At 34.1% G+C, this 15783-nt stretch overlaps 6 protein-coding genes across 7 annotated transcripts; 3 read left to right on the plus strand and 3 right to left on the minus strand.

The window, feature by feature from the left end:
* The first annotated feature begins 3103 nt into the window (after positions 1–3103).
* On the plus strand, positions 3104–4340 carry LOC108825065 (protein BPS1, chloroplastic-like). The gene has a single exon (XM_018598407.2). The coding sequence runs from the start codon at positions 3230–3232 to the stop codon at positions 4241–4243; it is 1014 nt and encodes a 337-aa protein (XP_018453909.2). The 5' UTR covers positions 3104–3229; the 3' UTR covers positions 4244–4340.
* A 1900-nt stretch (positions 4341–6240) lies between these two features.
* On the plus strand, positions 6241–7334 carry LOC108825066 (protein BPS1, chloroplastic-like). The gene has a single exon (XM_018598408.2). The coding sequence runs from the start codon at positions 6241–6243 to the stop codon at positions 7267–7269; it is 1029 nt and encodes a 342-aa protein (XP_018453910.1). The 3' UTR covers positions 7270–7334.
* A 557-nt stretch (positions 7335–7891) lies between these two features.
* On the minus strand, positions 7892–9578 carry LOC108827361 (uncharacterized). Of its 2 annotated transcripts, none has more exons than XM_018600742.2 (6): positions 9422–9578; positions 9208–9337; positions 8933–9072; positions 8562–8844; positions 8277–8440; positions 7892–8174 (listed from the first exon to the last, which is right to left on the minus strand). In XM_018600742.2, the coding sequence occupies exons 1-6, from the start codon at positions 9447–9449 to the stop codon at positions 8047–8049; spliced, it is 873 nt and encodes a 290-aa protein (XP_018456244.1). In that variant the 5' UTR covers positions 9450–9578; the 3' UTR covers positions 7892–8046. The 2 variants fall into 2 exon arrangements, with proteins under 2 accessions (XP_018456244.1, XP_018456243.1); XM_018600741.2 differs by having other exon boundaries at positions 7892–8195.
* A 1151-nt stretch (positions 9579–10729) lies between these two features.
* Positions 10730–11440, minus strand: LOC130500167 (F-box protein At4g00755-like). Its single transcript, XM_056994916.1, has 3 exons — positions 11432–11440; positions 11200–11318; positions 10730–11104 (listed from the first exon to the last, which is right to left on the minus strand). The coding sequence occupies exons 1-3, from the start codon at positions 11438–11440 to the stop codon at positions 10822–10824; spliced, it is 411 nt and encodes a 136-aa protein (XP_056850896.1). The 3' UTR covers positions 10730–10821.
* A 934-nt stretch (positions 11441–12374) lies between these two features.
* LOC130499772 (homeobox-leucine zipper protein HDG11-like) lies at positions 12375–13689 on the plus strand. The gene is made up of 3 exons (XM_056994155.1): positions 12375–12892; positions 12955–13141; positions 13189–13689. The coding sequence occupies exons 2-3, from the start codon at positions 12962–12964 to the stop codon at positions 13675–13677; spliced, it is 669 nt and encodes a 222-aa protein (XP_056850135.1). The 5' UTR covers positions 12375–12892; positions 12955–12961; the 3' UTR covers positions 13678–13689.
* A 297-nt stretch (positions 13690–13986) lies between these two features.
* On the minus strand, positions 13987–15769 carry LOC108827367 (uncharacterized). The gene is made up of 6 exons (XM_018600747.2): positions 15622–15769; positions 15404–15536; positions 15140–15279; positions 14773–15052; positions 14485–14651; positions 13987–14403 (listed from the first exon to the last, which is right to left on the minus strand). The coding sequence occupies exons 1-6, from the start codon at positions 15647–15649 to the stop codon at positions 14255–14257; spliced, it is 897 nt and encodes a 298-aa protein (XP_018456249.1). The 5' UTR covers positions 15650–15769; the 3' UTR covers positions 13987–14254.
* Positions 15770–15783: the final 14 nt, after the last annotated feature.

The raw sequence follows: 15783 nt of genomic DNA on the forward strand, positions 1-15783 counted from the left end.
TAGGAATCATCATCACTTTCGTTTAAATTTTTGTTACAATAAAAGAATATAGGGTTGCACAAAAGATCCAAATAAAAAATCTAACTAAATCCGATCCAAAAAATAGTACCGAACTTTAACCAAAATTTGTTAGATATCCGAATGGATTCAAAATTTTGGTATCTAGAGAACCGAACCTGATCTGAGCCGAAATATTTTGGGTATCCATATATATACGAACCAGGTTTATATACTTGAATATATTAATTATTTTAAAGGTTAATATCTAAAATAATATACAAAATATATAAGATGTTCTAAGTTGTCTAAAATACTTCAAAATATATATAAATAGTTATAAGTACATGTTTAAAATAGCTAAATGATACTCAAAATGCCAAATATATTAAAATATCTATTGATTTTTTATCCAAATATTTAAGATAAACCAAATTTTGTTTTAAGTTAAGTATTTTGGCATACATTATTCAAATTTATATGTTATATATTATTTTAATTTTTAATTTTAAAAATTAAAGTATATATAAACTTTAATTTTTGAAAAAAAATAAATGGGTTACCCAAACCCAAATCTGAACCGAACCCGCAAGATCCAAACTAAACCAAACCCGTAAAAATCCGAACCGAACCAAATGATATTTGAGTGCCCATCATATGTATATTGTTTATAATATTTAAATACAATATATTTCAAAAAATTCACTCTGGGCATCTAGTAGAATGATATGAGAGTGAATGTATGACTTCTTTTGATAATGAGTGTGAAGACCTTATGACCAAAATGGATAATGGAAGTGTAGATGTCTTCTTAAGAATGTCATTTAAGATGAAATGTGGAAATAAATTTTGGAATAATTTTTCATGAAATTCTTTTTTTTAATGTTATAGAATAAGCTATTTACCTAACTTCATCAATTATCCCATATATATTAATAGGGAAACGTTTAAAAAGTTGTAAACTTGAATTTTATCAACTAAAAAAAATCTTGTTTATAGGTGTCACTTAATTATGATGTTAATTTGGCTTACATGGCAGTATAATAGTAAATTGAAAAATTAGTAAGTCCAAAATCTAATCGCTAGGAAAACTTATATTAGTCCAAACATAAATATATATGATAATAAACTTAATGCTCGGCGATCTAATTAAATGATACTTACTTTAAGTGGCTCAATGTTGATTTATATTGTGATTCAATATAATAATTTTTTAAAAGTGTAATATGTACTCTTAGTCTGGATTACTTGGACAACAATTTAAATCAAGTGATATATATATTATGACCTAATTGTTGCATGCTTTTGCTATAAATTGGAAAGTAATGATTTTTTAAGTGATAGTTTTTATTAAGAGCAAAGAGACGCTTTGATAAAAAATAGCAAAGAGATGTTGTTATTCAAAATTATTTTGTTAATGAAAAAAGAATATTGTTCGGTTTTCAGACCTTCCTCGCCTACAAAAATTTATATAAAGAGTAATACATAAATTAAGTTATTTTTTTCTTACCAAACGAACTTATATATCAAATATTTTTCCTTGCAACACAATTCTTTCAAACTCAAGAATAAGCTTTGGCACTGCCTAATTGTTTTTCATAGTCTAAGAAAACATGAATATTGATCTTTCGTAGTAGTTAATGATATATGTCACGTTAACCTAATTTCATCATATACAAAGTATCAGTTGCAAACAAATAATACTATCATCTTTCTATATTTGAGCCTCAAGTATAATAATAGTCAGGCTGCAAAATTTTATGTTGTCTTAATATGGCCCATAACCAAACTATACTTCAAATTATAAGCTTAATCCAATTTGTAATTGTCTTTTTAATATTTTAATTTTCCATCTTGTGCTGTCTAAAGGAAAGTAAATCTGATATTCTAAAAATTAGTGTAACTTCAAAATCGAAATATATAAACTTTATTTAATGATAAGTTAGTAAAAGAAAATATCCAAATGTATCAGCCCAACATATAGATGATTATATAAACAATAAAAAATTGTATACATATAAAAACAATTCGATCATATATAAATCTTAAATTTGTCAATACAATATGTTTAATTAGAAAACAACTACTTATTTCAGTTTATCTATAATTGAGGTCGTTTAGATTTTTTTTTTTAATTTCAATTGAGTCGAAAGAGGATCAATCGTAAACTGATGGTATTATTATCGTTAAAAGACAACAAAAATCCTAAAATCTGAACCAAAATTTTGTTTTGTTACCAGGGAGTTTAAATAAATAAGAAAAAAATTCACCAACTTAATGCTTCTACCGATTTTTTAAGCTTGGTACAAAATTTTGTAAAAGTTCTAAATGGTAAACTCAATTTAAGATAATAATATATTTTTCACCAAGTTTATAATTTTGACCACTGAAAACAATTTGCCAAATATGTTTGTGGTAGTTATTGAAAATTTACATAAATATTGATTCAATGTATCACGCTAAAAATATGGATCTAGATAATTAATACTAATTATTTTAACTTTTTAAACAATCTGGAAACCTACATATCTCTACTATATATATTTTTTTTCACAACTCGTAATTTATGATTATAAAAATATCAATGATATCACACTTTAATTGTTTGATTTGGGGTTCTGTACTTTTTTTGTGTACCAAATATTTGTAGTTAGTTTATTATTCTATATTGAAAAAACATAAATACCCAATATATTTTGACTACAAGAATACATGTACTCAGAAATCATCAGACTTTACAATACAAAACATAAGTTTTCTAATAAATATCTAACCTTACGCATGTCTTATGGTATACATAGTCTTCTTATTAAATAGAAAGATATTACCACATTAATAATCCATTCCAGACTTTGACCAAAACTTTGGTCAAACTCTTGACCAATACCTTGACCGGGACTAACTAGTGCAATGGATTAGATCTTCATAAATTTCGGTGATGATAGGCCTTTACTTAGCTTTTCTAGACCGGGCCAGGAAGAGATAAAACCCATTCATGACATGTTTGTTTGATTCCTCCTATAAGAAGGCGTTTGAAGTGTAGTTTTAATTTCCTGGACATTTCATTATTACAGGCTAGTAGCACCAGTTCTGTAAGAACACACACACCCATCTCCTTCCTCCTACTATTTATATTTTCTCTGCGAACAAAAAGGTTTGCTAAATTGTAATTAGTTATTTATTTTGCTTTTGAATTCTTGTCTCTCTTTTTTTCAGCGTAAATACCCAGAGAATGTTTTTTAGCTGTCTGTTTCCAAAGAAGAACAATGCATGCATAAGCATATCCCCACAACTTCTCTTTCTAGTGAACAGATTCGAAATAAGTTTGACGAAATCGATTGCAGAACTTGTACCAGAGGATGATAATGATAAGGATGATTTTCTCAATTTTTCTTGGATGATTACAGCAATGCACTCTCTTTGTGAGACACACTTGGGTTTCACGGCACTCATGACCACCGACGTAGACCTTCCCGTATCCGACATGGAAGAAAGTTTGATTGAGATGTACGTTGACATCAGTTCGAAGCTGCTTGAACTCTGCGACGCCTTCACCTCAGAGCTGCACCGTCTTAACCACGGAAACATGTTTCTCAACGTTGCTTTTAGTAATCCCGAGGAGTTTGATTTATCGCAGGTCGACCGTTGGAAGCAGTACATGGCTTCCAAGAACCCGAGCATCGAGAACTGCGGTGAGGTTTTGAGAAGTCTTATTAAATCGCTGAATCGTCATCATCATCGTCTCTACAAGAAGGTGACGAAGAAGAAGAAGAAGAGTCAAGATGCAAAAGAAGGAAAAGAAAAAGTTCTCCTGCGATCTTTATATGGTGCAATGGTCAATACTTTATACATATTCAGTGTGTTTGCTGCTGCGTTTACTCGTTCTTCCAAGAATCTCTTGCATTTAACCATTACAAAGGAGATGGAGGAGGAAGAGGAGGAGGAGGTTCGTTGGGGACAAGCTTTCGTGGAACTGCAGAACAAGGTCAACCTGGAGATCCAAAACACGTCTTTATCAGAGAGTTTCGGGGTTATAAGAGATCTCGAGGCTGTTGAATCTGGTGTGGAGAAGCTTTACGCAGCGGTCCAAGAAGGGTGTCCTGATTTATTGATGGTGATGGAGCCATTGAAGCAATCAGTGAAACAACTTTCAGAAAGGTATGATCTTATCTACAAGGCAACGCGTTGCTTGTGGGACGAGGTGAGCCTTGCTCGAGACGTATTGAGTGAGAGGCTCCTGACTTAAAGAGTGACGTTGCTGATGCAGCAGCATCCTTGGCGCCAACCTGAAGATGACGAGAAGATTCAAATCATAATTAAGGCTTTTAGATTTTCGTTTTATCTTTTATCTTTTATCTTTTATTTCGTCTAGATAATGATGCTTTGTTTTCCTTATTTCTTTAGTCTTTAGTTTCCTCGTCCTATAAGGATTGTCAAAAGGAAACAGCTATATAAACATAGCGAGACATTATGTTTTGATTTTAATAAAGAAGCTTTGGTTTATAGCTTGTTCAATTTGATTCAATTCATTAATCAAGAAGTTGGTCTCAAGAAGTTTTTTTTTTTTTTGGTCTCAAGAAGTTATTAAAGGAAACTCTTGACTGATCCAAGAACAGGTTTCGAAGAACCATAAAATTTCATAAATCGACCGTTTGCCCAGCCCATTCGTAATGATAAAGAAGTTAAGACTTGTTTGTGAGTTGTGTCGGGTGTTTTTCTTCTTGTCTCATGTTCAAATCTGTAATGATAAAAAAAGAAGTCTGTAATGATAACAGTAATAAAATGAAACACAGTGAGACTGTGAGAGGCTCAACCCACAAAAAGAAACTAGTAAATAGGCAAACTTCTACAGAAAAAAAAAAGAGTGAATGCTTAATGATGGGGTTGGGGGGTCTGAAGGTGCATAACCATCTGTTGAGGCGGTTACAACTCCATAACACTCCTTTGGGAAAGTGACGGCTTAAAGAGGTTCCTTGAGATCGCATGCATGCATGTCTCAAGTTATTCGCACCCCCATAAACTATTGAATCAAATCAATTTTGGATTACTCTTGATAAGCAAGCATAACACACAATCAATGAATCAGATTTCCCGGCACAACAAATACAAAGTATTTTCAATTATTCTGATGCTTGACATGGATTTTCAGGTTACTGATAAATTTTGAAGTCAAGAACATTCAGTTTTTTTTTTATGTTCAAAAAAAAAAAGAACATTCAGTTTTTTAATTTCTGGTAGTTTATGTATTGGCGTACTCTCTATTGGAGTCGTAACATATAGAATAGTGCTCCACCCGGTTAAAAAGGCTTTATGCAGCTAAACCAGTTAACACTGATAGTAGATAGTGCTCCATTTCGTGTGATAATCTTACTAGAAGTCGTTAATTTACTTCGATTAGATTAGTTAGCAACTAAACGGCCGTGATGGGAATGAAATTAAACCGTAAGGGTTTAGAATTTTAGGTTTAAGATTTAAAATTTAGAGTTTAGAAAAATTTATAATTTATGATTTATGGTTTAGAGCATGAGAGTTTACGATCTAGAATTTAACGTTTAGAGTTTAGAGTTTTGGGTTTAAGATTTATAACTATGGTTTATGGTTTATGGTTTAAAGTATCTGATTTACGGTTTAGAATTTTAAGTTCATGATTTAGAATTCTAGAGTTTTGAAGACAGTATAATTTTTTAGCTATTTTGTTTTTTAAGAAATATTTAATATTTTTTAAATTAATAACATTTTGATTGGTTATTAAAAATGAAGTGCATTCACCATAGAAATAAATATAAATATTGTTCTAACGTTTTTATTGTGTAAGACAAAAAAATGTGCCTCATCTATTATGAGATCATTTGACTACAAAAAAAAAAATTCGCAGATAACAATGTAGATGGATATATTGATAAATTTCTAAGTTAAACAATATAATTCAGTGTCATTAAGTGGAAACAAATAACCACATTGTGAATATTTAAATTATTGACCAAAAATTTGACCAAGACCTTGAGTAAGACCTTGACCAATGCAAATGGATTAGATCTTCATAAATTTTTATGATGATGGACCTTTGATTAGCTTTTTCTAGAGCAGATCCTGGACCGAATTTTGAGAAGGGTAACACCCACCTCCGACACACGACAAAAGGGCTTGCTAAATTGTAATTTAGTTTTATCTCAAATCCCTTTTATTATTTATTTTGCTTCTGAACTCTTGTCTCTTTTTTTTTTCAGCGTATATACGCATAGAATGGTCTTAAGCCGTAGAAACCCATTGAAGGCTCTGTTACCAAAGAAGAACAATGCATGCATATCCCCACATCTTCTCTCTCTACTGAATAACTTCGAGACAAGTTTGACGGCATCGATTGCAGAACTTGTACCAAAGGATGGTGATTATATCACTGTTTCTTGGATGATTCAAGCAATGCACTCTCTTTGTGAGACACACCAGAGTATCTCGACACTCATGACCACCGATGTCGACCTTCGTCCTGTATCCGAAATGGAAGAAAGTATGTACGCTGACATCAGTTCGAAGCTGCTTGAACTCTGCGACGCCTTCACCTCGGAGCTGGCCCGGCTTAACCGTGGGAACATGTTACTCAAGCTTGCTTTTAGTGATCCTGAGGATGTTTCTTTATCGCATCTCGACTGTTGGAGGCAGCACATGGCTTCCAAGAACCCTAAAATCGAAAACAGTGGTGAGGTTTTGAGTAGTCTTGTTGAAGACATGGATCGTAGTCATCACCATGGCCTCTACAAGAAGGTGAATAAGAAGAATACGAAAGAATATGAAGAAGAAAAAGTTCTCATGCGAGCTCTATATGGTGTGAAGGTCAAGACTCTATACATATTCAGCGTGTTTGCTGCAGCGTTTTCTGGTTCTTCCAAGAATATCTTGTTTATAAACATTCCAAAGGAGGTGGAGGATGAGGACGAGGAGGATGATCAGGACGAGGTTCCATGGGAACAAGCATTCATGGAACTTCAGAACATGATCATGACAACGTTCTTATCGAAGAGATTCGTGGTTATAAAAGATGTTGTGGCTGTTGAATCTGGTGTGGAGATGGTTTACGCGGTGGTCCAAGAAGGCTCAGTTCCTAACTCGTTGATGTTTGAGCCATTGATTCAATCAGTGATGGAACTTTCAGAAAGGCTTGATCTTGTCTCCAAGGAAACAAGTTGCCTGTTCAATACCGTGATCGCTGCTCGAGACGAATTGTTCGAGAGGCTTAGAACCAAATACGAAGATGAGCTAGCTGAGAGTAATTAACATTTCTACTGATGATTCTGTTAAGACTTGTTTTGTGAGGAGTGTGTTATTTGTCTCATGTTCAGTCTATAACAATTAAAATGAAAAAAAAACATGCATGCATTTCTCAAGTTATTCGCGGCATAAACTATTGAATCAAATCAATTGTGGATTAGATTCTTGATAAGCAAGCATAACACAGAATCAGATATTCTCCAGGTCCAACAACAAAAAGCTATTTTCCTTTTATCTGATGTTTGACATGGACTTTTTTTATTATCATGCATGCTTTAATTTATCTCTTTGATCCAAAACAAAGATCATCAATATATAGTTTAGATAACAACTTCATGCTCTTAGTTTGTACTTGTTAGATTCATAACCTTTTTTCAGTTTTAGCCTCAAGACAAATAAAAAAAAGCAAAGTTATTTTTTTTGCTAATTTGAGTTTGAATAATAAGAGCAACACAACAACAACAAAAAAACCGACTATTGCTATTTGCAAGTGTAATTTTGATTACATTAAGTTTTTTTCTTTGTAACACTAGCTACCTCATTTTTAAGCTCCGATATAAACTTGGAAGCAAAGAAGGAAGATCTGACTCCTAGAAGTAGATTGTTTCTTCATTTGTATTCATATATATCACAAGGGTAACCATATTCTCCAGCATTTGTTTTATTACATTACATTACATAACATTTAAAAACATTTTTTTTTACATAACATAACATTATTTATTTATTCTTATTTTATTTGTGTTTCATCCTCACACATATAGGACGATATTCGTACATACATTAAACATATTTAGTCACAGAAATGACTTCAAACTCAACTCCCACGTAAAGCTTATCCTTCACCAAATAAGGTTCACAAAGTTTCGACAGAGGCATGAACTTATCAAAATCATCATCTCGATCATATTCTGCATCAACCCAATATGAAGCTACCGAAACAAATGTGTGTTAAAAATGTTTTAAAAGTTAGATTTATAACATCAAAAGATTTCTCTTAGTAATCATGATACCTGTTTTCTCAACATGATTGCGGTTAACTTGATCCAATACTCTCAGCTTAAATTTCAACAAAGTCTCTGCCTTTGGTTCATTGTTGATAAACCCTTCTCCCACTAAATACACAGAGAATGATTCGTCTGTTTCCCTATAACCACTTGGATGAACTTCAATTCTCCTACTCAAACACACACACATCCAACATATACATGAAAAATCTTTATAAAGTGTATTGCAAAATTTATTCAATATTAAAATTGCTTTTGAAATCGAGATAATAATTAAGTTTGATCTATCACCATTTGCGGTTTCCAACGACAAATGGATTGGAGAGATGAGCCTGTTCAGGGTCGAAAGAGGATAACTTGGTCATCATCCAAGTGACTTTGCCATTGAGAGGCTTCTCAATTAGGCTATAACATTCAGCTGTTCCAGGTCTCTCAGTTTCCTGGTCAGGAAGAGTGGCACCGAACATACAACAATCTTCAATAAGGAACCCTTTCCTCTCAAGACCATACAGTGACATCAAATTTGTAATACTTTTTTGTATCGGTTTTGATGATGCACTAAAGTCCCCTGTTACTGCACGCATCAACGTCGACACATGTTACAAACTTACAATCAAACCTTTATATACATTAAAGAGATATGCAGGGAAGAGAAAAGAGACCATTGTTTTTGGGGTACCATTCTGCCTTTAACTGACTTACGACATAGACCTGAAACTTGAGCTCAACGTCTACTGGATCTTGATTCTCTAAGAAAACGGAGACTTGCTTTTCACGATTGTTATATTTCACAATGATTTTCCTGTTTTCATACAAACATGAATGAGAAAAATGATCGTTAGATTGACCAAAAAAAAAAGAATAAGAAAAATGATCGAGCTTATATAATTTAATTAGCGTTTGTATGTTAAAAACTTGTCAAAAAGAAAGTTCTAACCATTTGCGACCACAGATATCAAAAACAGAAGATCGGACACGATCAGCCCCATACTTTGCGAGTAAAGAGAAATTGTCTATCTTGAGCAAGTGAGAATTTGGGTGATTCTTCTTGAACTCTTGCACCATCTCTGTGAAAAGGAAAAAGAAAAGAATGAAACGTCCAACTGATCATGATAATAATAGATATATACTCAAAATAATGTTGTTTATACCATCAATGGGTATTGGTCGTCGTGACATGTTAACAAGCTGCAAATGATATGAACTTAAGTTTGTTCTTCTTTGAGGCTTATATGCGCATTTGAGATGCAAATCAAATAGCTATATATATAGGGATATGTACACATGCATTACCGAACAAGAACCGAGCATTTGTCTGATGTCTCAATCCAACATATATGTTCGAATCGAACAAAAACATTTATCGTGGAGTTAACGCTATATAAGAGATTCGAGATTGTTAAGCATTTATCTCGAAACCCCACATGCAACAATAATTATTCTCATACCTGTGCAAGGAAAGATTAAAGGTTGAAATGACTAATCATGCACTGCACAAACCAACAATTTTCAGAAAACTAATTAAGGTCCAAAAATGTTTGAACTAATCGGAAAAAGAGATCGAGTATATATGGACTGAGATTGGCAACAGAGAATTTTATGTAGTGTACTGGTTGACCTCATGACTTCTTTTCTCTTGCCTCTGATTGTCTGGATTATGTCGATTTAAAGGTCCAATGGCGAGTCTTAAGTGGGATTGAATGGTGTAGACAGCGACGGTTAGGGATTTTAACCTCTCTCGATTCAGTTTATGTGTTTGGTGATGTTCTTATTCTTCTAGTTTATCTCCTTGATCTTCTCATCTTGTGTTAAGCTCGCCTTTGAATGCAAGGTTGAGCACTCCTCTCCTGAAGTTCTGTTTTACTATTCTGTCTCTCGACTTGTTTTCCTTTGTCTTTGTTAGCTTTAGAAATTTGTGTTATCTCCATTTTTTGGCTCCGGGTGGTACATGTTATTTCGCTGGTTCTTGGCTCAAAGGATAGGAATTGCCTCTGTGTAATATGTTGTTTGATCTAATATTAATCTACCAGATGACAAAAAAATAATAGTATCAAAGAAACCTGAGAAGATGATAGAAGAAGAAACTAGTTAAGCTTAATCTACTACTCTACTCTAGTCTTTGAATCTGAAACAATTGAGAACAAAGCTTTGGAGCTTGCCTTATGTGTTGTGTCCGAGATAATCTGGACCCAATGTCATCATCCCATCTTTAGTGATATTTGTTCTTCGACGTGCTTTCGTCCTTCCTTCGAATGGCCGCATTAACTTTTGAGGAACTTAGCTTTCACCAACACACAAGAATCGTTGTTTGCTGATGAACTGTACTGACAATATAGTAGCAATGTAACCCTGGATGCTGATACACAAGAAACTAGATGAGCTACTATACGTATGCACGCATTTTCGTAGCTACCAAACGCATCATAGTGATAGTCAAATACTCTCATGTAAACTGTCTATAAGTTTATTTGCTCACAATGAATCTCTTGATTCTTTAACAACAGAAGCAAAGCCCACAATAGCTAAATAAATAGCACCTCACTCACTCCATTCACACACTAAACCTCCTCCTCCTATCTGATTCATAATAATCAGACGCCGCGTACTGGACGACGTCCGTAGGATGCCTGTGCAGGAAGTCCACGAGCTGTTCAAGGCGTCGGTTTCTCATCGTCCTAAACTCACTCTGCCCCACCTCTTCTTCCTTGTCATTCATTTCTTGTGGATCACTGTAACTCAACACCTTCAACCCAAACTTTCTTGACGACTCATCCGGATCCACCACCCGGAAAGATTTTGCTAGTGATCTTCCCATCGCTTTGACATGCGTCACACTGCATAAAAACCAATCGACAAAAACTAACTACTTTCAAAGTCATACAAACTTTAAGGGGAGAGGTGAAAAAGAAGAAGAAGGAGAAGATTGTACCATATGTAGTATAAATCATCAATGTCACACCTCTGAACTCGACCAAGAAACTCGACTAGCAAAAACCCACCAACGCAAAGAACGGGCTCTGGAAGCTTAAACTTCTGCAATCGATTTTCCTAACCATACAATAACCAAACATCGGTTACCAACATTTCAAGAACAAGATTTGGGTATAGCACATGCTAAAGACAGAGACAATGACTTATATAACACACACACACACACACACCTGAGCCATGGGAAACTGTTGTGAAGTGCAACTTACTGTTTTGTTTCTGTTTTGAAAAAAAATTGAAACTTTTACATGAGAAATAAGCTTATAAGATCAGATGATAGCTTGCGATTACTTGAGAATTGACAGAAACAAAACAGTAACTTGCGAAGGCGAAGGATCGAATCAGAAGATGGAATGTAGAATCAAAACCAACAAAAAGGAAGGATTTTTTAAACCTAATTTCTTATCGACAGTCAGATAAGAGCGATGTTGAGTTGGTAAATTAGAGAGAGAGACCAAGGACAAAAGGACAGAGAGTTCGAAGACGATTTACATCGTCAACAACGAACGATTCATTCAGGTCATCGTCAACACAGAATTTGAAGTTTGAAATTACAAACGTCATATTAATTCACATGTATTTATTTATTTGATTCATGACATGCATTTTCAGTTTTAGAGGGTGTTATTGGTTTAAGATTTTAAAATAGTTTGATTATTTTAGAAAATAAAGAATTTAATAGAATTAAAAGGAATTTCTAGATTCTTAACAGAGTTCAAAGCTAAAGATAATTATAAACTTTTGTAGAGTTTATCTCTAAAGTATTGAATAATATATATCTGTTGCATTTGTTATTATCCCTTCAAAACGTAGAATTGCCGACTATTCAAGCTCTATAAATTATCTCCAAGTCAAAGACGACTTATGATCAATAGCTCTATAAATGAAGCATAGGGTATATCTTCTTCTTTCATAAACTACAGTTTCGTCTGTTCATGTTTTTTTGAGCGTTGTTAGTTTTCACAGTGTTTTACAACATTGAACTTCTGAATCTCTTAGGTGACTTTTGAGATATTTCTGTCTCATGCGTGTTATTGCTTTGGCCTAGTTTATTTTTCATTATCTGAAGATTCTCGTAAGGCTTAGTGTCAAAATAATTTACCACTTGACTGAGTTTGATATTATTTATAATGGTGTTGTTACTCGTTTCTTTGTCTGTCAAACTTTGAGTTCCATATAACAATCATAAAGGTTTGTAACTTTTTACAAAAGGGTTAAAACAGCTAGGGTAAGCCTTGGACAAAAAAATATAAAAACAAGGATAGCCTAGAACAAAGAGATGAGAAGCAGAGTTATTCATAAGATATCAACTTCACATAATAAAAAGAGATGGTCTCTGCATTCAAGTTCCAAGTCACACAAGCAGCAATTAGGAGAGGTGTTTAAACCCCATATTACCATACGAAAGCGCGTCGGAAGTCTATCCAGAGCCAGCCACATAGTATAAGAATACTTAGGGATAGAGACTTTGAACCACACATTAGAGGTCCATGGCTTCTCCTCCTCGCGTTGTCTAACAGACTCCCATGTCTTCTTTGCCGAGAAAGAACTGAGCTCTTGATCATTTATTCTCCAGCAGTAAGAATCATCAACAGATCAAGTTCTGGTTCCAGAACAGACGTACTCAGCTTAAGGTTCTCTCTCTCTCTCTCTCTCTCTCTCTCAGAAAAGATCGTGATTCATTGTTCTTGTGTAGGCTCAACATGAGAGCAGATAACAGTGTACTAAAAGCAGAGAACGACAAGATTAGATGCGTGAACATTGCCATCAGAGAAGCTCTCAAGCATGCTATATGCCCAAACTGTGGTGGTCCTCCTGTTAGTGAAGATCCTTATTTAGATGAGCAAAAGCTTCGCATGGAAAACGCACATCTCAGAGAAGAGGTTTTTGTTTTTTTTTTGTTTCTGTTATGTCTCTTTTATTTTCACAGCTTGAAAGAATGTCCACGGTTGCATCAAAGTTCATGGGAAGACCAATCTCTTCTCACATCTCAACGCTACATCCAATGCACATCTCCCCGTTGGATCTGTCAATGACTAGCTTAACTGGTCCTTCACTGGATTTCGATCTTCTTCCAGGAAGCTCTATGTCTAGTAACTTTGCTATATCTGACATGGATAAGCCTATTATGAACGACATTGCTTTGACTGCTATGCAAGAATTGCTCAGGCTTGTTCACACAAACGAGCCTCTGTGGAACAGAGCAGATGGGTGCAGAGACGTTCTCAATCTTGGAAGCTATGAGAATGTTTTCCCAAGGTCAAGTAACCGAGGGAAGAACCATAACCATAGAATCGAGGCGTCTAGGTCCTCTGCTATGAGAATTTCAATTGAAACCAAAGAGTTTTTGAGAATACTAGGGCTAGTTGCAATACTTCGAGAGACATATTTTATGAAGCAAGTTTTCATAAATCAATGATCTAATAACTACAAATTTTAAAAGATGACAAAATCAATAACTTTCGTTATTTTTTGAATAACACAAAATTTTTAGTGACATTATAAAACAACGAATCCAATAACTCAAAATTTTTGTAAACTTCTAACTACTAATTATAAATCATAAACCAATAACATCAGACTTTAACATAGTTTTTAAAAGTCTTAATTGAATAACACTAGAGTTATTATAAAATTCAAATCTATAAAACTCTCTGCAAATTCAGAATCCAATAACATCCCCTTAGTCTCAAGACAACAAAAATGTTTGCTATTTTGCAAATGTAACTTTGATGACATAAAAGTGTATTATTTATAAACATGGAAGCAAATACAAAGCAGGAAGATCTGATTCCTCGAAGCAGATTGTTTCTTCCTTTTTTATATTGATTAGGATTACAAAAAAAAAAAAGAGATTATTTATTGCATCTCCACGTCCTCAGGCTGTGTCGCTACATAAACCATATTCTCCAGCATTTTGATTTATTACATTACATAACATTATATTTCTTATTTTATTCTAGTGTTCGATCCTTCACACATATATAGGAGGATGTTCATACATATTTAGTCACAGAAATGACTTCAAACTCAACTCCCACGTAAAGCTTATCCTTCACCAAATAAGGTTCACAAAGTTTCGACAGAGGCATGAACTCATCAAAACCATTATCGCGATCATATTCTGCATCAACCCAATACGAAGCTACCGAAACAAATGTGTGTTAAAAATGTTTAAAAAGTTAGATTTATAACTTCAAAAGATTTCTCTTAGTAATCATGATACCTGTTTTCTCAACATGATTGCGGTTAACTTGATCCAATACTCTCAGCTTACATTTCACGAAAGTCTCTGCCTTTGGTTCATTGTTGATAAACCCTTCTCCCACTAAATACACAGAGAATGATTCGCCTTTTCCCCTTTTATATCCTCTTGGATGAACTTCAATTCTCCTACTCAAACACACACACACCCAACATTTACATGAAAAATCATTATAGAGTGTATTGCAAAATTTATTCATTATTAAAATTGCTTTTGAAATCGAGATAATAATTAAGTTTAATCTATCACCATTTGCGGTTTCCAACGACAAACGGATTGGAGAGATGAGCCTTTTCAGGGTCGAAAGAGGAGAACTTGGTCATCATCCAAGTGACTTTGTCATTGAGAGGCTTCTCAATTAGGCTATAACATTCAGCTGTTCCAGGTCTCTCAGTTTCCTGGTCAGGAAGAGTGGCACCGAACATACAACAATCTTCAATAAGAAACCCTTTGCTCTTAAGACCACACAGTGACATCAATTTTATTCCTTGTAGAGTCGGATTTGGTGATGCATCAAATTCCATTATTACTGCACGCATCAACGTCGACACATGTTACAACCTTACAATCAAACCTTTATATACATAAAGAGAGATGCAAGGAAGAGAAAAGAGACCATTGTTTTTGGGGTACCATTCTGGCTTTAACTGACTTACGACATAGACTTGAAACTTGAGCTTAACGTTTACTGGATCTTGATTCTCTAAGTAAATGGAGACATGCTCTGCATCCTTGTCATACTCCACATTGATTTTCCTGTTTTCATACAAACATGAATGAGAAAAATGATCGTTAGATTGACCAAAAAGAAAAATGATCGAGCTTATATAATTTAATTAGCGTTTGTATGTTAAAAACTTGTCAAAAAGAAAGTTCTAACCATTTGCGACCACAGATCTCAAAAACAGAAGATTCGACACGAGCAGCAGCCCCATACTTTGCGAGTAAAGAGAATTTGTCTATCTTGAGCAAGTGAGAATTTGGGTGATTCTTCTTGAACTCTTGCACCATCTCTGTGAAAAGGAAAAAGAAAAGATTGAAACGTGCAACTGATCATGATAATAATAGATATATACTCAAAATAATGTTGTTTTCTACTTTCAATGGGTATTGGTCGTCGTAACATGTTAACAAGCTGCAAATGATATGAACTTAAGTTTGTTCTTCGTTGAGGCTTATATGCGCATTTGAGATGCAAATCAAATATCTATATATATAGGGATATGTACACATGCATTACCGAACGAAAGCCGAGCATTT

The sequence above is a fragment of the Raphanus sativus genome, chromosome 9 (assembly GCF_000801105.2).
Source record: "Raphanus sativus cultivar WK10039 chromosome 9, ASM80110v3, whole genome shotgun sequence".
Classification (NCBI taxonomy): Eukaryota; Viridiplantae; Streptophyta; class Magnoliopsida; order Brassicales; family Brassicaceae; genus Raphanus; species Raphanus sativus.

Bases quoted from the DNA above. Each gene is read 5' to 3' on its own strand.
- LOC130500167 (XM_056994916.1), bottom strand. The intron at 11,105-11,199 runs GTACAATCTTCT...GTTTTTATGCAG, and splicing joins GATGATTTATACTACATATG to TGTGACGCATGTCAAAGCGA.
- LOC108827361 (XM_018600741.2), bottom strand. From the start codon at position 9,449: ATGTCACGACGACCAATACCCATTGATG. The intron at 9,073-9,207 runs GTTAGAACTTTC...GTATGAAAACAG, and splicing joins GATATCTGTGGTCGCAAATG to GAAAATCATTGTGAAATATA. The intron at 8,845-8,932 runs GTCTCTTTTCTC...TGATGCGTGCAG, and splicing joins ATGGTACCCCAAAAACAATG to TAACAGGGGACTTTAGTGCA.
- LOC108825066 (XM_018598408.2), top strand. From the start codon at position 6,241: ATGGTCTTAAGCCGTAGAAACCCATTGAAGGCTCTGTTACCAAAGAAG.
- LOC108827367 (XM_018600747.2), bottom strand. From the start codon at position 15,649: ATGTTACGACGACCAATACCCATTGAAA. The intron at 15,537-15,621 runs GTAGAAAACAAC...TCCTTTTCACAG, and splicing joins ACGACCAATACCCATTGAAA to AGATGGTGCAAGAGTTCAAG. The intron at 14,404-14,484 runs GTATCATGATTA...TTGTTTCGGTAG, and splicing joins CAATCATGTTGAGAAAACAG to CTTCGTATTGGGTTGATGCA.
- LOC130499772 (XM_056994155.1), top strand. From the start codon at position 12,962: ATGAGAGCAGATAACAGTGTACTAAAAGCAGAGAACGACAAGATTAGA. The intron at 13,142-13,188 runs GTTTTTGTTTTT...TTATTTTCACAG, and splicing joins ACGCACATCTCAGAGAAGAG to CTTGAAAGAATGTCCACGGT.
- LOC108825065 (XM_018598407.2), top strand. From the start codon at position 3,230: ATGTTTTTTAGCTGTCTGTTTCCAAAGAAGAACAATGCATGCATAAGC.